Below are 23,710 nucleotides of genomic sequence, written 5' to 3' on the forward strand. Positions count from 1 at the left end.
ACTGGGGAAGAGCACATGATTTGCTTCAGTTCTCGAAAGGCAGCGTCTGCTTGCTCATTCCAGCAGAAGCTATCTTTCTTGAGTAAGTTTGTCAACGGTCTGCATATGATGCCATACTGCTTGATGAATCGCCTGTAGTAACCAGTAAGGCCTAGAAATCCTCTCAAGGCCTTAACTGAGTTGGGTGTAGGCCAATTTAGTACATCCTTTATCTTCTCATCTTCCATACTCACTCCTTCTGATGAGATTATGTGCCCCAAGTATTCAATCCTTTGCTGGGCAAAAGAACATTTAGATAGCTTCGCATAGAGCTGGTTTGCCTTCAGTACTTTTAACACCACCTCCAAATGCTGTACATGCTGGTCCCAGTCCTTGCTATAAACCAATATGTCGTCAAAAAATATTAATACAAACTTGCGTAGGTAAGGCTGAAAAACCTGATTCATCAAAGCCTGAAAGGTGGCTGGTGCGTTGGTTAACCCGAAGGGCATCACCAGAAATTCATAATGTCCTTCATGGGTCTGAAAGGCAGTCTTGTGCACGTCCTGGACTTTGACTCGCACCTGATGATAACCAGCTCGCAGGTCTATCTTGGAGTGGTACTTAGATCCTCCCAACTCAGCTATCAGCTCCTCAATGTTAGGGATAGGGTATTTGTCCTTAATAGTTAGTTTGTTCAGGTGCCTGTAATCAACACAAAAACGCCAGGTTCCATCCTTTTTTTTAACAAGCAGCACAGGTGAGGCATAGGGACTATTGCTGTGTTTAATGATCCCACTGTCTAGCATTTCCATGACTTGTCTCTCTATCTCAGCCTTTTGTGAGTGTGGATACCTATAGGGCTTGATTTTGAAGGCATGAGCATCAGCCTTAAGAGGTATGGAATGATCCAGATTCCTCTCAGGTGGTAACCCTGTAGGAGCAGCAAAGACCTCTCTGTACTTATCCAATAGTTCCTTTACCTCTGCTGGTGTGTCGGTATCTGGGCTCCCTTGCTGGAGCTCAGATGTTAGGTTGTAACAACTGTGCTTGTAGTTGATGTAGTCTCGTAGGTCCTTATTCCTCAATAGATTAAGTTCAGCCTCCACTACACATCCCTGCAGGATCACTTCTTCTGCTTCACTGTGAATAGCTATATGTAGTTTGTGGAAATCAAAGGTGATGGGGCTATAATGGGTCATCCAATCCACTCCTAAGATCATGTCCCACCCTCCTAGCTCCATAATCCTCATGTCAAAACAGAATTTGTGACTGTTGGTGGACCATAGCACTTTTGGACACTTGGTGCACCCTGTCACACTCGAACCATCTCCAATGACCACCGTGAAAGGATTAGTGACTTCATATGGTAATTCTAGAGTTCTGACCAGATGTTGGCTAATATAGGTTTCTGAACTACCTGTGTCTACTAAAATGTACACAGGAAAGCCTTTGATTTCTCCTCGGAGAGTGATTGTCTTCCTCTTCAACGCTTCCGAGAGTGTATGTAAGGATACATCCATCAATTCCCCTGGGTTGCCCGTTTTTTCATCTTGCTCCCCTACCGCATCTAGGAATTCCCCTTCGTCTTCTTCCTCGACTACCATCATATTCAGCTGTCTATTCCTACACTGATGTCCGGCACCATAACGCTCCCCACATTTAAAACACAGTCCATTGTTCCTCCGAAACTGAATCTCCTGTGGAGATATCCTCCTAGTTGGCGTGGCTTCATTATTTTCATTTTTTAGCATACTAGATGGTGGAACCTTATAGGCATTGGAAACAGCCGCAGTGTTCTTAAACAGGCCAAACTTGGGATCAACAGGTGATTTTGTTATTAGCTTAGCAGACTTTTGCTGCAGTTTCCAAGCTTCCTCCTGCAATCGAGCTAATTCCATCGCATCCGACACTTTGTTTGGTTTCAACATTTTTACCATGGTTTTAATTTCCTCTCGCAATCCACTAATAAAACTTGAAACAAAGTATGATTCAGAAAGGTGAGGATTCTTTACCAGCATTAGTGATTTCAATTCTTCAAACTTTTCTTGGTAATCCTCCACAGTTCCGGATTGTTGCAACTTATTGAAATCCTCCACCACATCGCGCGTGCCTTTTTCTGCAAATCTCTCGCTGAGCATGTTGGCAAATTGCTGCCATGACAAATCTGGAAATTCTACCTTGATGCCTTGGTACCATACATCTGCCTTATACAAGTTGCATGGATTACCAGTGTCCATTGTAAGTGATAGAGATAAAGTCTTCACTAGCAAGTTTTGGCAAGAACTCTTTAGGCTATTGGGGGTGGAATTACATCTGAGCTCTTCCTACCACCCCCAGACAGACGGGCAATCTGAGAGGCTTAATCAATGCCTGGAGAATTTTTTGAGGTGTATGACTAGTGAACATCCCACTCACTGGCATAAATGGTTGTCATTGGCAGAGCTATGGTACAACACTACGTTCCATTCAGGGTTACAAGCCACACCTTTTGAAGCCCTCTATGGTTACAAGCCAACACACGTACCACTGGGGCCTTACCAGGACACTATCATACCAGGAGCAAAGGATTTGGTACAGGAAAGAATTAGAATCTCTCAGTCTATCCGGGAACAACTGGACAAGGCACAGCAAAGGATGACTTATTTTGCCAACCAGCACAGAACTGAAAGGACTTTAGCAGTTGGAGACTATGTGTTCCTTAAGCTGCAACCCTACAGACAACAGTCCTTAGCTATCAGGAAAAGTCTCAAACTAGCAGCCAAGTATTATGGCCCCTTTGAAATTCTGGAAAAGGTGGGGCAGGTTTCCTACAGACTCAAGTTACCGGAAGGAGCCAGGATACATCCAATATTTCATGTGTCCCTACTTAAGAAAAAGATTGGGCCAGATCAGCATACCACTCCCACCATGCCAGAGTTTGACATGCAAGATCAGTGCATATTGGAACCTGAAGCAATCCTTAAAAGAAGGGTTATTCTCAGAAATGATCAACCTGTGATACAATATCTGATCAAATGGACTAATATGGATAGTGATGAAGCTTCGTGGGAGGATGCCTCTGTCATTAGCCATCAGTTTCCACTTTTCCAGCCTTGAGGACAAGGCTGATCATAAGGAGAGGGAATTGTCAGGAATGGAAGGACTTAAGTGTAATTAGTGAAAATTAAATACCTATATCTGTTTCTGTTAGGTTGGTTACTCAGGTGGTTAGAACTAATGATGTCAGCAGCTCAGTTAGTTAGTAGACGGTTAGCTAGCTAATCTCCTTATAAGGAGCTCAGTACACGAGATGAGCATTATTAGCAGAATAACAAATTGATTCTTATTTCTCCCCCAATTTCTTCTCACTTTACTCTTCTTCCTCATTTCTTATTCTTCCTAAATTCCTTCCTCTCTTCCCTGCGCCTACGACATCTCAGTCTCAGGAATTCTACTTGAATTCCTGACACATGTGTACTCAATGCTCCAACCTTCTAGTCCGCAGGGGCAGGTGGAGCGGAGGGCCGGAGAGATACTGGACAGATTAGGGACTAGCTAGCCTCTGTCTGAACTGTGTGTTAGAGATTTTTTTTTTTCTTACAAATAACTTATTATGGTGTTAAATGTTTTGAATAAATTTATATCTAAGATAAAAAAATGGTTGAGAAATATTTTCAAAATTATTCAATCCAAAGGGATTCCCAAGCTTTTCAGTTTTTTCTTTATCAGACTAAAGAGTAAAGAGCATAAATGCTCTTTTTTTATATATATTTTTTTAAGTAGAGAAGAACTAAAGGTTTTTTTTTTTTTTTTCAATTTCATTTCTGTTTTTGGATAGAGGAGGACCATGCTCTGAGGCAACAAATATGTATTTCCTCCAGCTAAAGGACATTGAAGCCGACTAATAACTAGACCACCATCATGGGTTACGATCATTATGTATGTTAAGATATTATGTGTTATATTTTTTTTAAAAAAAACTCAACAAAAGTTGGTAAGAAAATTTATAAAGTTTTTTTAAGGGAAGGTTTTATGAAATATGTTTAACTTCATTTACTGTATTTCTTAATCTTACGTATAGTCTAGTGGATTTCCCTCCTTAAAACTACAAAGACATCTTTTTGGAAGGTTTAATTTAGACATTATGATGAAATCCACAATAATAACCATTCTTGTGTGATTGCAAGCACTTGGTGAAATTTCTAGGTTTATTGTCATATCATTTTTGCACAAAAATGGCATTGTATTTCTTATTTTAATTTGGAGACTCAACTAGGCAAATGGAGGAAGCAAACTTTCATGTAAAGAATTAGCGAAAATCTTGGAAAGGCTAATATAATGATAATCAGGTTTTTGTATCAACTTCACTTTTGCTGCTTTGCTTGCTTGACGAGATTCTCCAATACATGCACACGATATTGTAATGTCGAATTTACAAAAATCAACTTTTTATCCTTCACTACAACATTGATGACATCTCACGAAAAAAGGAAAAAAAATAAATAAGGAAGAAAATAGTTTTTATTGTCTAAGAGTTTTGCATTAAAAGAAAAGCTAGTATATATACATTATTGAACAAAACAAATTAGAAGTATACGCCACTAACATACTGAACAACAAAACAACTAGTAGAACATTTAGCAAATGCATTCCATTTCTAATCTAAACTATCAAACAAATTATCCTTATTTGGATTATGGTTATTCGTAGAAAATTTTTTATATTTTTCCTGAACACATTTCCTTATCACCTATTTATCTCATATATAACAAATTGTTACAGTATATTTTTCTACAAAAACTCTTAAAAATAGCAATCCAAACGAGAAATTTTTCTGCATTTTTTTACATTGAAGGTTGCTCTTTATCTTAGATACTTTGCTAGACCTATAGTTTGGATCCATATGCCTCTTCTTCCCTCGTATTACTTCCAACAAATTTTTTAAATTAATTTTTCAGTGCTAAACAAGTAGTTTTCTTTTGCAAGCTCCTAATCTAGAGGCCCATTTGGCAAGTAGGTTTTTTAGGTATTTGTCTAAAATTTTACTGTAGAAGTTGTAGAAAAAATTTTTGAAGTGCGTAAATTTTTAAACATTTTAAAATATATAGTTTACAAATTTTAAAAAGTTCTTTAAGATTACTGCAGTTAAAATTATTAAAAAACTTGTAGCAAACAAATTTGATAAAAAAATTTGCTTGCCAAACAAGTCCTAGCTTTAGTGAAAAAGTTGAGCGGACGGTGAGGCAGCCGCGTTCTTAGAAATTAGGAGGAGGAGAACGCGATGGAGTGGGACCGTTGGGAATTTAGCATATGATACATGGCATAAAGAAGCAGAAACTTCCAGCTCCAGATTTAATCCAGCACAAAAACACGGTGGAAAGAAACGCCTAGAATCACTTGACTAATCCGACTGTCCCTCAATTTGGGATCCCTTAATTTAAGCCTATTTTGATCCTCCCAACCATGCAAAGCTTATTTTGGATTCTGCAACCAGTTTCTAACTTTAATCGTCATGTACTTATCCATTGCTTAGGCTAAATCTTCTCGGTCCCTTCGCCAAATATTCATCGCAAACAAAGAGGTCATTGCTTGGACCATCCAAACCGGATATTGTCCCATTTTGTAGGATCCCCAAGTCTGTACAAGACCACATAGATGTCTGCGAAAGAGTTATGTCTCATGCCACGTGGCACAAACTTCGACCCAAACTCTTTAATGGCAGCCTCTCTAAGACGCAAGAAAAAAAAAATCAAGAAAAGTATTATTCACTGGTACAAGCGTACCAAAGTTTTAGTACTACTTATTAACATGGGTTGGTCAATTAACATTAGGGGGTCATTTCATTTCATTTCTGTTGCCTGACTGAATGAGAAAATTGTGGAAAATATACCACGTTCGAAATTGGCAGCAGCAGGATAAATTCTGCAAGGCCAATTGAACAAACTAACCTAACTGAAAAAAGAGTGCCAAAATTTTCAACCCTTCTTTCAAACTAACCAAGAAAAGAACTTTTGTCCAGAGTTTGAAGCTTCTCGTACATTTGAGCCTTCTCCTTCTTCTCCTTTTCTTGGAGAAGGCTCTCTGGTTCGGTAGGGTTTTTAATTCTTCAAATATTTGTATGTTCATTCATAGATAGAACAAAATTGTAAGTAATAGTGACACATATTTCTTGAGGGAAAAAACTAAAAGAAGAAGATGATTAGGTGCTGGACATCTGCTCTGCAATTGGCAGAGCTATTTGTGAGTTCTTTGATGCATATGGGGTATGGGTTTTACATATTTAGCACAGCTGTTGCTGGGGATGCCTCACAGGCTCTGAGTGATTTGCTTTTCAAGCCTAATCTTGATCCTGCTCCGAAAAAAGAGGGATCAAATGAAACCCCCAATGCTGATGGCCTTCCTCCCATTGTCTTGGTTCATGGAATTTTTGGCTTTGGCAAAGGGGTATGTTTTACAAGCTCCAACCATTTTTCATTTTCTTTTATTTTTTTTTTAAATTTTCTTGGGTTTGTTTAATTGCCTAGATTTTTGGTCAGTTTTCGTCTGTTTCCTCTATTGTTTCCAGAGACTGGGAGGGCTATCTTATTTTGGTGGGGCAGAGAAGAAAGATGAGAGGGTTCTTGTGCCTGATTTAGGCTCATTGACAAGCATTTATGACAGGTAGATTTTATTCATAGCTTGTTGCTCCAAAGTATTGGTTTTGTTACTTTTCGGCATTGGTCTTGCAAAATTATGATGGGAATTTCGGCTTTAGGGCTCGCGAATTGTTCTATTACTTGAAAGGGGGGCAGGTTGATTATGGGGAAGAACACAGCAAGGCTTGTGGCCACTCCCAATTTGGAAGGGTGTATGAGAAAGGTTGAAACTTTATCACTTTCTTGCTCAATTGTCTTTATTTTATTGCTGTTATGATTTATTATTGGGGAGGGTTTTCGACGTTTCCTATTGATCGCTGGAATTTTATGATCAGGGCACTGTCCTGCATGGGATGAGGATCACCCTATTCACTTTGTGGGGCATTCCGCTGGAGCTCAGGTTGTTCGTGTTTTGCAGCAAATGCTGGCAGCAAAGGTAAGTTTGTTTACTCCTGTTAGTAATTGATTATCGAGGATGTATGAATAGCCTTTTTAGTAAAGAGGAAATATTCTTTATGTGTTTCAGGCATTCAAGGGACATGAAAACACTTCAGAAAACTGGGTTTTGAGCATAACTGCGTTATCTGGAGCATTCAACGGGACAACAAGGACTTACATTGATGGAATGCAGTGAGTCTTCTGAAAACTAAAGATTTTGTCAAATTTCACCTTTATTTGTTAGCTCAATGATATGAATGAAATTTCAGAAACTATTTCTGTGGTACTTCAATCATCGTAATACTACTGATCAGCTGATTCTGGAAGTCATGATACTGGACTATCTGGTGTTGGATTTGAGCTAATGTATCTGTGCATTAAAATCTCTTACACAATAGTGTATCATCAGTTCTTATATTTTTTTGCTTCACCTGAATCTCTTTTTACGAACAGCCAGCTCAACCTTTCTTGTTTGTTAACGAAATTCCGCATTTGATAATGGTTATCCTGACATGTCATTCAACTTCAATCTGACTGCAGACCAGAAGATGGCAGGTCTTTAAAACCTATCTCTTTGCTTCAGCTGTGCCGCATAGGTGTAATTATTTATGATTGGCTTGATATTTCTTGGCTAAAAGCCTACTACAATTTTGGTTTTGATCACTTCAACATGTCTCGGAAGAAGATTGGCGTTAGGGGTCTTATTGACTGTCTCATAGGAAATGCTGGTCCATTTGCATCAGAAGATTGGATACTTCCAGATCTAACACTTCAAGGGGCTATAAGATTGAACAGCCATTTACGAACATATCCCAATACATACTACTTCAGCTATGCTACCAAACGTACACGCAAATTCATGGGCATTACAGTTCCTTCTGGAATATTTGGCATACATCCTTTATTTTTCATCAGAGTCCTGCAGATGAGCCAATGGCGGCTTCCTCCAGATGTCTCTCCCCCTTATAAAGGCTACAGGTGTGTGCTAGTTTATAATTTTACTCTCCCCACACCACCCCCCCCTGCGGGCGAGGCTCTGTTTCTGAATATGCCCAAGGTTTCCTTGTTGGAAGAAATTTTAATCTTGTGTTATGTGTTGCATTTAATTCACTTGCAGGGATGAAGATTGGTGGGACAATGATGGAGCACTCAACATTATATCCATGACACACCCTCGTTTTCCAGTTGAACACCCAAGCTGCCATGTTATAAAGGATTCTGATTGCCAACCCTTGCAGCCAGGCATTTGGTTTGTGAACAGTCTCCATGCTCCATTAGCAAATTTATTACTGTTTGTGTGGGGAAGTATAATGTTGAATGTTCATTAATATCTTCAAATTATGATACTCAACTATGCATTTCACTCTTATCTTTTACACACACGTGCACGCGATAAACATTTATAGAGATCAGATTAAGGATTTTTTGGGATCCGTTCAAGGTAGTTATCTTTCTTCTTTAATCATCACAGATTATACCCTTTATTTAGGGTATGGAACTATAATTAGTACTCCCTCCCCCCCCCCCCCCCCCTCTGTCTCTCTGTATGCGTAGTGCAGTTTGTGAATTTATATCCAGCTGACATATAGAACTATTATTGAGTATCAGTTGTTACTTGCTGAATTTTTTGGACGCGTGTTCTCGAGTCTACATACTTGGTTTTAGTCACAACTCACAGCACACGCTCTTCTTGGGATTTTTTAGATGCTTCAAATTTGTCATTAATCTCTTTCATATAAAGCTCAATGTTTAGGAAAAAATATGCACCCTTATATAGGTGGATAACTTATAATAAATCTTATTAGGAGATATGAACATTTACTTTTAGCTGCTCTCTCTCTCTCTCTCTCTGCATTGAGTGTCTTGGTGTTTATTGGCTTGAAAATTTTGGTTATGAATGAAGATTTATTAATCTGATAACTCATTTATTTAAACTATCATCATTCTTTTCTGTCCTTGGTGCCAGATTTTGCTTCAGTGCTAGATTTCTAGAAAGACCTGATATTAAAGAATTCAAGTCCTTGTTATTATTCATACAAAGTGGATAAATTAAATTTTTTTGCCAACACATATTTCTCGTGTATACAACTTTGATTATTTGATTACCCTGTATGAACTTTTTATTATTTTTTTTACCTTTTAATGATAAAGAGTCCATATGTGGAAATATTTGCATGTTTAAAAAATTTGCATGATATTGCAATCCATGATCTGACGTTCATCACCGAAACTTTTATGGCAAATGAAGTGAAATATCAGCATACCTCAAGATTCTGTCAAAAAGAAGCATTAGGTCTATGGGTGTCCAGGTCACTATGGGGTCTGTTTTTGACGTCATTTACCCTGCAATGCCTGAATAGTTCCTTATGAAATCAAAGCCATGCATATACTTATTCTTTTAGGCCAATTGGAAGTGTTTTATAAGTTCACCTCTCTGAGCAGTGCATCTCATCTATGTAGTGTTGTATCATATCTCTAAAAAGGTTCCTGTATTTATGAGGAGCTTACGAGGTTTGAATCCAATCAGGTGGGTTATCCCCTGAGATGATTTAAGAATAAGTCCTGCTTTGTAATATTGCCTAATGAACAATTGTGTTGGAGCATATATCTGAATCTTTAAAAACAAATGAATTGTGCATACACAAATGACTAAAATTTGAATTGGGCTAGACTGGGAATTTGAATTAGTCAGGCGTTTGGGTCTATGCCAGCTGATGGGTTCTGTACCAGACTAGTAAACTTGTATTGTGAACACAGTCAAGCAATAGCCTAGGTAGCTATAACCTGAAGTTAGAATCCAGGATGAAATCTTGGTTGGTTGATGATACTCCACATGACCACAGCATTTTGCATGTAGCACTGCATTCTTTAATTACGAAGGCATCCAACTGGTGGAGTTCTGTGATAGTCATGTAAATGTTCCCATGTGTGGTGCAGGTATTATAAGATCGTGGAAGGCGATCACATTCTTTTTATCATCAACCGGGAAAGGGCTGGAGTTGAATTTGATTTGATATATGACAGCATCTTCGAACGCTGCAGAAAGCATGCATTTAGGAAAACTCCCATCTTGCCGGACCATGTACAGTAACAGTTCATACGCGTTGCTTTGGCTGTCATAGATATGCCTAGGCTCATATAGATTTAGAATTAAGAGTATCAACTAGAATACTCTTTGGCAGTAGATTCCTTCCTTCTCTTTTTTTGTCATTTTTATGGAAAATGGTTGTAAATGCTAACAGATATAATTCCTGCCTTGTCAGAAAGTGGTAGTCCTGATTACCGTCCATCTTTACTTCCTAGTTTCTCTGTAAATGACTTTGTATCAGTCATGCAAATGACAGTAACAGTTCATGACGTGCTTAAATGCAGTTTTTAACCTTTCTTGACTCTGTGAATGTTGATGCATTGCAACACTGGAAAGTGAAAATCACGACGGTTAACTTCTTACGCACTCGAGAGCCGAAAGGTCCAAAATGTCCAGCTTTTGGAACAAACGAAAGTGAAGATCAGGAAATGCTTGTAATGTTAAGCAGGAAGAGAGAGCTGTGAATTGGAATCCAATCCGCCTGTTGAGAGAGGAAGGCCTTCAGGAAGGCGTTATGAATTTTTTTTATCGAGTCTTTCTTGTTTGACGATAAATCCACACATGCATTATCAGGGGCCGCACATGGTTATCATCTGTGGCACATGCTAGTCATACTCGCGAACCAGCTCTCGTGTTCTGGGAAAACGAAGGAGCAAGACGACAACAACAAAAGATGGCATTGAACACTACTAATCACTGACGCGAATCTGGTCCTCCTCTAAACCATAACCGCTTACTATAATAAACTCTTGCAGAACAAAACAAGGAAAAGATTGAGACTTGAAATTCAATTTGAAGTGACGTGTGATACAGAAACAGGAGTGATGAAGCTGCCGGCCAAGAAACAAGAAGATTCCTAGAGAAGTAGGTTGACCTTTCAATGGTTTTTGATCATTAGTCAAATCTAGAGTCGAAGGGGCAGCATTGACACACCATAACATGCAAAATCCAGAGGTCTTCCTCCGCCGGCTGCAAGTCCGCAACGCAGCATCGTTAGAAAAAAAAAAAAGCGACAGTGCCGACATCTAGCCATAACAGAAGATCGATGAAGGTGTCCTCCCCAAGACATGAACCATGTTTTCTTTTAGCATGAATCTTGCTTCCTAAATACTACCCTCTTCCTTCGTCGCTAAAGATTAAAATGGTCTCGATCTAATATTTGCAGTTCCTTCTGATGTGGATCAGCCGTTTTGGTCGGTAGATGTGGATCAGACTTGTAAAAGAATTCTTTATAATTAAGTTGACTGTGCAGAGCGGAACGAAGGACTTAAACGTACGCTCTTTTTCCCACTGTTTTTCTTCCAGAAACGGGAAATGTGATACAATTTAGTAGCATTTTTGCTGTTTTCATCTTCAAAAGCCTGGTAACTTTTCCGGTATCTCCGCATATGAGATGGAAGATGCAAGTTAAGTTCCCACATTTATGCCAAACAGCGTGCTGCATTCAAAGATGTGTAGATCTCTTATACATTTCAACTAAAACTTTCTTTGTCATATTACATTTTCATTTACTACTAGTTTGCGTGCTCTTTCCACAGGATATTTCAAAAATGATAGGATTTTTGAAATGACAAGAATTGATAGTTCAGGAAAAATGACATAATAGTGGATATCAAAAGTTAGGGACATGTTAATGGCACTCTCTTATTTTATGAAATTATAATCAAAATGAAGAGTGAAGATCTTTTTATCCTGTTACATAATAATAGTAATAAAAAAAAGCTTGACAGGAGTGTTTTTAATATTTTCCTAAATTATTGCTTAACAAATATTTTTTTTTAATTCCTAAAGAAATGGTTAAAATCAATGGGATGTTCTCGTTTCAGTTTTTTCACATGATTTCAAATTCTAATCTTGAAAAATCATTTGTTTTTGTAGTTAGATCTTAAAATTTTCAATAGACAAAAAAAAAGCTAACTAAAATTTAGAGAATTTACCCAAGGGTTAACTTTTTTATTTTTTTCCCCTCCAACAATAGTTTTTTCTTGATCGTTATTAATTAGCTTTTTTGCAGATTAATCTGCCACAGCTAAATACAACCCAACCGTTGAAATCTCAAGAATTTAACATAAAATAACTCTAAAATAGATTATCAGTTTGGCTAACGGGAGCACCCATTAAGAGGTTTCTCATGCATGAATATGAATATGAATATGTTTCTACAAAATAATTTAGATGTAATGTAGATATTTTATTGAGTGCCCATTGAGCGTGCATTAGAAAATTCTATAGATTATTATTACGAGAATAGAAAGCCATCCTTCAATAAGTTTCTTATCAAAATTGAAACAACTCACTAAACATACCTAAAGTTTTCCAAATTTTTTAACACTCATCCATTCACTGTAACAAGATTTTCTTTCCTTTATTTACATAGTCAAATGTTCGTCTGTATCCGATTTATTTGATACTTTCTTCCATTTTTAGAGAAGGTGCACTCATTCGGATTTCAAGAGATGGTACGCGGGATAAGTACCACTTAAAAAGATCTCCTTTTATCTCTAACTCTGGTCACCTGAGTCATTCACTTTCCTGACCCAAATCAATCGTGTAAATTTATAGATTTCGCCAATGTGTTAAAGAAACAAAGGAAAGAAATGGAAGGATAAGGAGAAATTCATTGAATTTGTCTTCATTCAGATTATCGTATTATTAGAGCATGAAATTTAAACTCACCGAAGGTATATTTTATGTAGGAATCTTTCTTGTCTCCTGCTCTATATATTCCAAAGAAACATTGGACATGGGGTCGGAAAAAAAAAAAAAAAAACTTCCCAGTGTTCTTTATCCACGAACTCTTCAGCATAAAACCACCCTGAAAGGTAGCTAGTTTCAGTTTCAGAAGGAGAGAAGAGAGAAGAGAAAAATGTGCGGCAAAACCCAGGATCAAGCCAACGCCACTGAACAGGACTCAGCTGCTGTTGCCTCTGAAATTGGAGGAAGCGGGACAAAACCAAATCCTTCCTCACTAGCACCTGTAAATCTTGATCAGTAAGTAATTATTTTATCCTTTTTCCTTTAACCAAAAATGTCTTTTGGCAGCCTAATAGCTTAAGATTTCTTCATGTTTTTTGCAATTCCAAGCCGGGTTTAATATCCACCTTTTGCTGTCTAAAGTCTTTAACTGGCCATTTATTGAAACCCATGAAAAATCCTTTCTTATTGTTTTCGTTTTTGAGGCACGTTACAATTTTGCATAATTTTTTAGCCTTCATGCATGAAACTTTCCCATACGTAACGCATATAATTATTATGCCAACCCGCTGATTTACTTTAAATTCATGATTACCCTGTGTATTGGACCATTTTCTTTTTTGAAACTTTTTTAATCAAACAACAGACTACTTGCATGCATATCTTTTATTTTTAGTTTTTGTTCTCCAAATTGATAAGGATGGTTTTTTTTTTTTTTTTTTAATCTTTGGTACGTTACACAGCGGTGATCCTACTGCATATGAGACCTACTGGAGTAAGGTAGGTGAAAGGAGCACAATTACATTTACGGGAGATCAGTCCTTGAGTTATTTTGCCAATGCCAAGAACTTGTGCTGGTTTTTGGAGCCAAAACTGGAGGAGGAAATCAGGAGGTTGCATCATGTGGTGGGCAATGCAAAGGTGGATGATCATTTCATCATAGTGGGCAACGGATCGAGTCAGCTTATTCAGGCTGCCCTCTATGCTGTATCCCCCTCTGATCAACCTCAGCCCACAAGTGTGGTTTCAGCCGCTCCTTACTACTCGGTTAGCTTTGTCGGCTTCCAAATCAGTCATCAATCCCTCTTTTTAAATTATAAATTAGTAATTGATTTGACTTTTTAGAAAATGTTAGTTTATTTGTAGCACAAGTTTATTTAATCGGCCAAAAGTCGGTTGAACATAAGTTGTACTATTGTTTGTGTAAGATATAAACCTTGTGCTAAGCATACAAAGTGATCTAGACAATGTAAATTCGCTAATCATGGGCATGTGAAGGCTGCTAGAAGGATTGATTTTGTTTAAGTTTCAATCATGTGTAATGCTACTATTTAATGTACTAATGCAGCCGCCTAATCGATCACTTTCTGTCTCAATTGATTTAATGTCTCCCAAGTCCTATGCATTTATAATTAATTATGTTGCTTGTTTATTTGCAGGCATACCAAGAAGTGGCAGATTTGTTGCGGTCAGGGCTCTACAAATGGGGAGGTGATGCTTACAGTTTTAACAAAGATGAACCGTACATAGAGATGGTAACCTCCCCAAACAACCCTTGTGGGATGACGAGAGAACCGGTCGTGAACCGGCCTCAAGGAAAGATCATCCACGATCTTGCTTATTACTGGCCTCACTACACTCCCATTACCTCTCAAGTTGACTATGATATCATGCTGTTTACCGTTTCCAAATGCACCGGGCATGCTGGTTCAAGAATTGGGTAGGGCTTCTGTTATCTAATATCCTAATTAATTCCTAGTAAAGACAACTAAATATAATATTCTTGTGCTTGAGTTATAATATTTTTCTATTGCTATGATTTGCATGAGAAGATGGGCTCTTGTTAGGGACAAGGACGTGGCAAGAAAGATGGTGGATTTAATGGTGATCAGCACAATTGGGGTTTCTAAAGAATCCCAACTTAGAGCTGCTAAGATTCTGGGAGTCATTTCAGATAGCTGCTTACTGGATAAATCTCCTGGCCTGGAAAACTTCTTTGAATACGCTCAGCATCTCATGGCTGCAAGATGGGAGAAGTTGAGGGAGATTGTGAAAGTGAATGAACTATTTAGTCTAACCGAGTACCCCTCCGAATACTGCCTCTTTACCAAAGAGTTCACTGAAGCTCGTCCTGGTAATTAAAGCTTTGATTTTGGACTTAAAACACTTTATCTTTCTGTTCTTCCAAGCATTTGGTTTACAAATAGCTTCATGTTTTTTTAACACTCTTACCCAAATTTTGGGGCAGCTTTTGCATGGATGAGTTGCAAGTCTGATATGGAGGACATAGAGAAAATTCTAAGAGGACACAAAATTCTGGCAAGAGGTGGAAAGCGCTTTGGAAGTGATCCAAAGTATGTGAGGATCAGTATGCTAAGTAGGGATCAGGAGTTCAATCTCTTTCTGGAGAGGCTATCTTCTATCCATGGAATTACTAGTGGGAATTGAATGTCACATGCAGGAATTGGGAGATACAGAAATTATATACATGGCACAAAAGAAAAGAAAAGAAAAAAAAAAGGATATTACCTACACTGCGTATAAGAAACAAAGATTAGGATCCATCTAGAAAATATGAAATAGATTGGATGGATCATACATCTCCTGTAGTATATTGTATGTAGCTACATAGCCGCCATGCATGTCCTGTGATATGCTAATGCATGGTTGTGGGTGAAATTGGATACAACATACTAATGAATGTCTTAAAAAGATTTGAGAGCTAATGTTATACTTCCTATTCTAGTTTGTTTGAACCAACTTCTTTTTTTCTTTTAACAAAAGTGGAAGGTAGCTAGATAGGTTACGCCTCCAAGGCCGTATCAAGAAAAAAAAACTCCTACAGTAGCTGAAACTTAGGTAGGTGGCTGAAACTTGGAGTACTAAAATTGACAAAGCTTGGAGTACTAAATTAGTGGCAAAGCTTATGGTAAAATTGACTCTCAAGCTTGTGAAAGTACTTAGGAGTTTGAGGTGTCGATGTGACAGTGCGATTACTTATTGCTGGTAAATAACCATGAAGAGCTATTTTGAGGCGTCGATGTAATGAAATCATTGGCATTTCTAGCAGAAGTTTCTTAACTATATGTTCTAAAATTTTTCTAAGTTAGAATAAGGAAAAATGACGAGCTTAAGAAACTAATTCGGCATAGAACAAAGATTTTCATATTAATGTACCAAAATGTTCTAATAAACAAATTTTTAATTCGTTTGTCAAAAAAAAAAAAATTTTCAATTCGAACTGATTTACCGCAAAATTCTTCTTGGTTTGGTAGAAAGAATCACCACTAATGGTAGAAGAGAGACTGTTAGTGCCAAAAATAAGAAGAAAAAAAAAGGTAGTACAGAACAGAAGGCCAGTCCAAATATCTTTTCAGCACTGCTCTTATGCCGCGAGAGTTGAGACCTGAAAGAATGGGGGCTAACTTTTCCTGAAATAGAAAACAGCTTTGCAGGTCACTTTTGTTCGAACATTCAATAACTGGTGAACAGAAAGGCGAGGATTATACGTGCATCACTTCATAAGGTACGAGTATTAGTTTTTTTTTTCCGCGGATAATTCAATGGGAAGCTACAGCATAAGATACATGACTTGTTTTAAAGCATTTAGGGAGTTCTAACAAGATATTCATATTCAACCAACTTTTACATGTTTGAAGAACATCCTTAACCCAGATGCATTTTTTAGTTGTTAGGAAAGTGAACCCTAACATATCAGCTTTCAGTAAATATTTTTGTCAAGCACCGTAGACATTTACACCGCTAGGCAGCAAGAACATGTACATTTGTTTATACCCTAACCCATCAGCTAGAGAATCCAGCATTGATCGTGCATGTCTATCTATTCGCCCATATTGTCTGTGTGGATTGCGGACATCCTCCTCCTAAACCACAATCCAGGGAACAAGATTTGCCAACAATCACTAATTTGGAACAAAATCATGGTTTTTTTTTTTTGTTGTTGAGAAAACACCATCAATAGGAAAAAAGCTTAGAAAGATCAACATGATACCTGTATTATACTCTGAATTTAAGGAATAATTAAACCACAACAATAGACCTCCATATTTATAAGAACTAAATGACAGCAGTTAGATCAATCAATGGAGGCCGGGACTAAACAAGAAGCAAGTATAATCGAAGAAAAGCCCAAGACAGATGCGCTATGGTCCCGGAAGATACACTTCAATCATCGAACAGGGACAAAAATCTCCGGTCAGGCGCCTCAGTCATTGTGCCATCATGTGAAGCAGCTTCATATCAGTCTTAGTTCATATTCACCAGCCATTGTAATGTATCTTACCCATGGAAGAGCCTGGTAGCCACTTTTTTCAATAATCTTCAAATAACGAACCTACAGAAACAATGGTTTTATATTATGATGGCTCGATCAATTAAACCCAAGAAAGTTGATGCTTGTCAAAACAACAAAGTCCGCATGCAAGACAGCTACAGAGTATGATCAAACTGCATGCCAAACAGCTATAGGGTAAGATCAAAACACCGAGACTTGGAAAGCCCCATCCAAGTTGCATGGGATGTATAATTTTAAATGCATCTCTTATCTGCTGTAAGCCAGTCTCCAACAAAACTAACTAATGCATAGGAGTATTTCGTACGTCCATGCAAATTTCAGCAAAATTTACATAAGAAATCAACTGAATTTACTTCACTCGCATGTGAATACACTTGCAAGCACACTTGGGGAGTCTCAAACGAGGCTCACCTGTATTCCTGAGACGGTAAAATAGGGAATCTCAAATTTGACACGAATTGGAGCTTTTCTCTCAGGCAATGGCTCTTCAGCTGTTATGCTAGGGAGAGTAAACTCCGCTCTCAACATGTATTCCTGAGACGTGAAGAAAAACAAAATAGGCAAAGAGGAATTAGACGGTATGAGATCGTGATAGTTGAAAAAGCTTCTAGCTGGCACATTATCTGCACTCAGTAGTAGCATGTCACACAAGCCCAACGCTTACTTATAGTCTATAGAGACATGATATCCAAATTAATTTGGATTAACTCTTACCTTACCACCTGGAAAAGATTTTATTTTCCAGACCAATGCATCATTTTCAGGTGCATAAGTTGACGATCCCATTGATGTCCGAATATTTGGATTAGTAGCATCAGATGGCACAGGCAACTCAATCTCAACATTGGTAGCAGTGCTGGAAATTCACATAATCTCATGAGTGAACTCACTGGTATTTTACAGACAATAATGAACATATCCTTTCTTCAGAAGAGAGAAAGAGAGAGACTCCATGCCAAACACTGTACTTTTTTTTCAATGGATAATTCTCTCCTAGACAAAAAATTAAATCAGATGTACACAAGAAAAAAGGAAAATCATAATATACCTACGCTCCTTAAATTGGCTTCGAGCTTTTACTGTCATTTCCATACGGCTTCTAGAATGTCGCTCAACTTGAGCTTCTACCCATATGAGAGGCTTGACCTGAAAGCAAGAATTATTGCTCTAGGCTCTGACTCATATGCAAAATGGCAAGCGATAATGCCCCGGCCCATATTTTATTTCCACAGCCATTTTTCGTAGAATGCCAACAATACCCTTCTCTAATCAAAGTGATTATATCATTAAATTTTCATGGCTCCACCACACTCCTTACCATTGCCATCTCTGACTTGTTACTGTTTAAAATCTTTATGCACAAGTTTTTCTGTTCTCTTTGGCTCTGGAATATTTACTGATATTTATTCAACATATATAACAACAAACAAGAAGGTTATTTGTTTTGACGAACGTGAAGATTTTTGACAGTAAGTCTCCCCTCTTCTAATTTTGTTTACCTTTTGTCATAGACTTCAAATTTTCTCTTCAAATTGACTTCAATTTTTAAACCGATACAATAGTATATATGGATAAACACACTCTCACACACACCTAATAAAACTTCTGAATGGAGTGTTCTTATCAGTGAGGAGGTTTTATTTCACTGAGTAAATCACAAACAGATTTGGGGATTAATTGTCCCTGCTGCAAAAACATGCGAACAAATCTAATTTTTGTGCACGTGTTTCCTTTGGGGGAAGCTAATTTCTACAGTATTAACAGTAGAATTTAAACCATTTTGTAACTCTTTTTTTAGTTCTTGATTTTTTTTAATTTCATTTGGGGAATTAATTTTTACAGTAATTTACATGAATTTTTCTTTTTTTTTTTTGGGGTGGGGGTGGCGGTGAGTGAAGCTAATTTATGCTGTATTAAAATGTTATATTTAAATCCTTTCGTAATCTCTTGTTTCTGTTTCTTTTTAGTTTCTGTTTCCCTTCTTACTTGGCTTCTTGGGAATTTGGAACTAAGAGGAGATCGGTGGAGGTGACAAGGAATTCAGTAGGGTCCATTAGACTTGGTGACATAATAACATTTGACTAGTGAGAGTATTTTGGTAATTCTGTACAAATGGCAGTGGAAGTAAGAATTAGACTGTGGCATTATCACTTCCCATGCAAAATGCACAGAACAGTAGAAGCATAACTAAATACATATACACTTAATATCAACAGTAAACCAAACCTGAGTGCTGAGTCTGTATGTCATGAGATCAAACGACCCATCAGGCGGTATAAAGGATATGGTCCGGTCATTTTCAAATCGGGCCAAACGCACACACCTATATAAAAAGGTTGCATAAACAGATTAAAAGACATAGTTTGGTAGATCCATAAATACATAAACCAAAACTATTCTACTCACGAAACTTATTACACATAGGTCGGAAAATCAGAAAAATGGATTGCATACTGATGGAACTTTATGTCGTCTAGATCAATAGCTTTTCCCTTGGTAGCTCTTCCTTGCGCCTCCAGCAATACTCTATCATTCAGTCCAAGCTTGCACTCTGGCATACCACTACCAGACAGAAACATTAACACTTCATAACTATGATATTATGATCAGCTGAAAGTAGCAATCTGAAAACCAAGAACTTCACAGGGAGGCAATTTTTCTATCCAAATAGATGTATATTAATCACTTAAAAACGACTCAATTTGTAGCCTTGCACACAGAAAATACAGGAAACCTGATGTGAGGAAACTAAAGAAAGAATTACAAGGCCACAAGTATGGAAAAGAGCAAAGGAACTTGGCTGAGAAGTTGAAGCCATCATCATTACTAGTTATGAGAAGAGCATATGCATGTAGACCTAAAACAGGCCCAGCCTACTCAGTCAACTAAGTCTATGCAACAGATCAATTCCCATAAGCATATCGAAACCACGGATAGAGGGAAAAAAGAAACTTCACTGGCCGTCAACCAAGATTGAAAGAAAGGATTACAATCTCATTAATAAATGTGTGGAAAAGACAAATGGCCATTGCTGAGATTAATCAGTAGAAGATGGTCATAATTAATATTGAAAAAGAGGAAAAAGAAAAACTTTACTCAAGACTAAGTATTCTGCACCATAATTTAACCACAAGCCAAAATGTACCAAGCAACTTAAGGAAAAGTCCTATTCACAAGCACCTAAACAATTGGTAAATGTACTAGAATACAAGTTTGTGTAAATTTGGTTAAAGAGAGAAGTTCAGAGCACAAAATATGAATCGCAAACAAGTCACAGTTTCAAGAAGGAGTGAGAAGAGGTACTAATGAGATTTTCTTAAAAGCTCAAGCTAAATCCCCTGCCTGGAACCAGGGGCAAAGAAAAACAGGTTCAAACATTTGCCTCAATAAGCAATCCCCACAAAAACACCTTTTGAAACCAACATATTTTAAAATCAATTTGCAATCACAACAAAATCTCATTAATTTTATTCTGAAATGTTAACACTGCATAATTGCAGTAGAGAACATACCTCAAATAAGTGCGCATCTTTAATGCCCCAACAACATCTGACCTAACTATTTGTCCGTTGCTGTTAACTAGTATATTAACACTTTCCACAACATCTAAAAATACCTGAACCAACAAAATACATCACTAGGATCTCCAAAGAAGAAAATGTGAGAAGAAATGAATCAACCAAATGAAAATACTGACCTCATTCTTCTTATATCTTATCCCTTCGCTGCGCCAAGAAACTGCGTTTGTTACTGCCATGGGAGGTCTCTGAGTAACTTCCATTCTGTAGGCATCGGTCTTTATAAACTCACTGAGAATCTTTGCTTCAGTATATTGAGGATAACCAAAGTCCATTATTTCATCAAGTAACTCATACTGTAAATGGCAAAAAATATCAATGCATAGCAAACAAAAAATATGCTATGGTGATATTCACATTAAAGCCGCCAAATCCAAAAGTCAAGTGAAAAGAACCTCTTACCACCACAACAAAATTATCTCTAAGTGATTCCTCTTCTAACTCCTCAAAATAATGCTTAAATACCTGCGTTCAAAGTACTTTATTAGCATAAACCTATAAAACCACTAATGCTATCTCAAACTCATATGATGAAAGCATAGATCTTTAATTACCACTGGCTCTTACATCAACTACACGATGTAGAAACAGAAGAAGGCTGGCAGCATTACAATTCTGCCGTGAAGCGGTCATCAGATACACATTGTTGTGCTGTATATACATATAGGTCACACCATCATCATAAACAACAGGATCTTGAGACTGTGGGTCACCCTATAGCAGATTAAAGCACCAAACTTATCGTCAGTACCTAATATAGGGCCAGCATAGCCTACTCATAAACAAAATGAAACAAAAATATGTGACAAAAGCAGATCAATCAACCTCAGCCCAAACAAGTTTGAAGTTTTACTAACTTTTGGATTTGACTTGAACTTGGCACAATAAGCATAATAGTCAAACTGCACGTATAGATAAATCAAGGCCAAACTCAAATAAGATTGATTTGTCAACTGATCAAACAAGATTTAGTGCTTGTTAACCTTTTGAGCCATGCTTGAGTTCATATCAACAAGGATAAAACCTGAAACTGACATTTAAATGAGTCAAGCCACTTGAGCTGGCTCATAAAGAGCTTGTCTGAGCTCAACTCAGCTAATGATCAAGCAAAGCCAAAACCAACATTTTAGTGTTCAGCTCAGTTAGTCATGTTAATACCGCAGCATACAAAATAGCAACCTTTAACTCAGCAACATAGAATCCAACAAAGTACTTATACTCTAGCTGAATTTAAACAACCGAACAGGTGGATTTTCTCCAACCTCTCATTCTATCACAATCCTAATCTAAAATCCTCACTGCTTAGGCAACAAAAAAAAAAAAAAAAAATTCAACCCTTTTGACCAATAAACCACAAAAACAAAAATCCTCTCCTCCGTTGAATTATTCATGAATAACAATAACAACAGGAAGAGACCCGCATGATCATCACAAATGAAGGCTCAATAAAGTAGCTAACTGATCCTGCCGCTTTATTTTAAGATTAATAGTCAACTAACTAAATGAATGATCAATCCGAATCAAATTCTTATCCCAATTTGATTAGCAAAATATGTTCACCGAAAGTGAAAAGAAGAAGAAGGAAAATTAGAGAAAAGGAAAAAAAAACAATATAGTACCTCTTTTTCGATGAGCTTGGTGAAGCAGCGTTCAGCTTGGGCGGCGGAGACGTCGCCACGGTAGTCCCGCCACACAAGAACCCGGCCTTTAATGTCTAGTAGGAACAGCGCCGACGCTGCCCCCGCCATTTTATTTAATTTCGTTAAATTCTTCTCTTCTTTGGCGTATATATATTACGTATGTATCTATTCTACTCTGGAAATGTATATGGCCATATAAATCGATTGGAGATCAGATCGGGGCGGGGGATGGGCAGAAAGAGAGAGAGAGAGAGGTTTGATTGAGATCTGGGAGAAAATGGTAGTGGTGGGGCGACTTTTGTAATTCTAGAGTAGTCGAGGGGTGGTTTCGAGTAAATATTTTTCTACTGCTAGTAATTTGCACGGTTGCGGCCCCTTGCAAGTTGCAACGGCCAAAAGGCAAAAGCTAAACGAAACGACAACGTCAGGTTTAATGCCATGTTTAGCGTCAGGTGATTAGACTGTTCATCCCACAGTAGCACATCGCTCTAATTTCTAACAGCGACAAGTGCTGGGAGCTACACGCCTGATTTCCACCATTTTCATTGCTTCTTAGTACTTTGTCTTTTTTTTTTTTTTTTTTTTTTGTGACGAAAAGTCTTTTTTTTGCGACGAAAAGTTTAGATTATTCGGACTTCAATCATCACCATGTCCAGAGCATTCTTCTGAGATCATAAATCACTGTTCTTACATGTTACCGTCCTCACATTTGTAACACAATTTAAACGCACATCTTTTGCAAGTGACATATCTTTACAACATGTGTAGTCGTTTCACATTACTCTGCTGATAAGCCATGGAGGTGTCCGAAGTTATCCCTTTACTTCCAATAGTTATTCCACTCAAGAGTGCGAGTCTTGCTAGAGACCCAAGTTCCTGTTTTATCTCGAAAACTTAGAATGTGTTTGGATTGTATTTTTCATGAAAAAATTACTGTAGCGATTTGATGTATGCGAGAGAAAAAGATAATAGGGAAACGTGATTACGGAAAACGACGTAATTTTTTGACAAAAAACAGCAATTCAAACAAAGCCTTTGTTAGCTATTCCAAATTCAGATCGTCAATTCGGTTTAGGGATGGAGTCCGAGCAGAGCTCCTTGCCCCTGACACGTGTTCAGAGAGGATTACTCCCCCTACAGTATTCAACCTTATCCTTTTGAATTTATTTATTTATTTATTTTTGGCTATACATAATAAAATTTTCAGTCAGGAGAGAGTTCTTTACAAGATTCAGGAAATTGCAAGATCTGAGAAAGATCGAATTCAGGTTCTGTTTCTTTCTTTTCATCTTTCAGTTACTTGGAGAACAAAGGAAGGAAGCGCTAATGACAGCAGTCCCAGGCAAAGTGCCTTCACAGCA

The 23,710-nt window shown here is 37.6% G+C and overlaps 3 protein-coding genes across 3 annotated transcripts; 2 read left to right on the top strand and 1 right to left on the bottom strand.

Annotated features, from left to right (window-relative positions):
- Nucleotides 1-5,580: 5,580 nt before the first annotated feature.
- On the top strand, nucleotides 5,581-10,423 carry LOC113719337 (uncharacterized). Its single transcript, XM_027244547.2, has 8 exons — nucleotides 5,581-6,405; nucleotides 6,527-6,621; nucleotides 6,716-6,819; nucleotides 6,932-7,032; nucleotides 7,123-7,226; nucleotides 7,575-8,012; nucleotides 8,152-8,283; nucleotides 9,972-10,423. The coding sequence occupies exons 1-8, from the start codon at nucleotides 6,157-6,159 to the stop codon at nucleotides 10,123-10,125; spliced, it is 1,377 nt and encodes a 458-aa protein (XP_027100348.2). The 5' UTR covers nucleotides 5,581-6,156; the 3' UTR covers nucleotides 10,126-10,423.
- Nucleotides 10,424-12,988: 2,565 nt separating this feature from the next.
- On the top strand, nucleotides 12,989-15,264 carry LOC113718642 (L-tryptophan--pyruvate aminotransferase 1). Its single transcript, XM_027243530.2, has 5 exons — nucleotides 12,989-13,113; nucleotides 13,560-13,863; nucleotides 14,256-14,536; nucleotides 14,649-14,950; nucleotides 15,065-15,264. Exons 1-5 carry the CDS (start codon nucleotides 12,989-12,991, stop codon nucleotides 15,262-15,264), a joined length of 1,212 nt encoding a protein of 403 aa, XP_027099331.2.
- A 1,543-nt stretch (nucleotides 15,265-16,807) lies between these two features.
- Nucleotides 16,808-22,713, bottom strand: LOC140016787 (AP-1 complex subunit mu-2). Its single transcript, XM_072070623.1, has 11 exons — nucleotides 22,329-22,713; nucleotides 21,277-21,423; nucleotides 21,112-21,174; nucleotides 20,829-21,005; nucleotides 20,644-20,747; nucleotides 19,586-19,693; nucleotides 19,358-19,454; nucleotides 18,180-18,277; nucleotides 17,846-17,987; nucleotides 17,543-17,665; nucleotides 16,808-17,170 (listed from the first exon to the last, which is right to left on the bottom strand). Exons 1-11 carry the CDS (start codon nucleotides 22,455-22,457, stop codon nucleotides 17,072-17,074), a joined length of 1,287 nt encoding a protein of 428 aa, XP_071926724.1. The 5' UTR covers nucleotides 22,458-22,713; the 3' UTR covers nucleotides 16,808-17,071.
- Nucleotides 22,714-23,710: the final 997 nt, after the last annotated feature.

This window comes from Coffea arabica, chromosome 11c (genome assembly GCF_036785885.1).
Source record: "Coffea arabica cultivar ET-39 chromosome 11c, Coffea Arabica ET-39 HiFi, whole genome shotgun sequence".
Taxonomy (NCBI): Eukaryota; Viridiplantae; Streptophyta; class Magnoliopsida; order Gentianales; family Rubiaceae; genus Coffea; species Coffea arabica.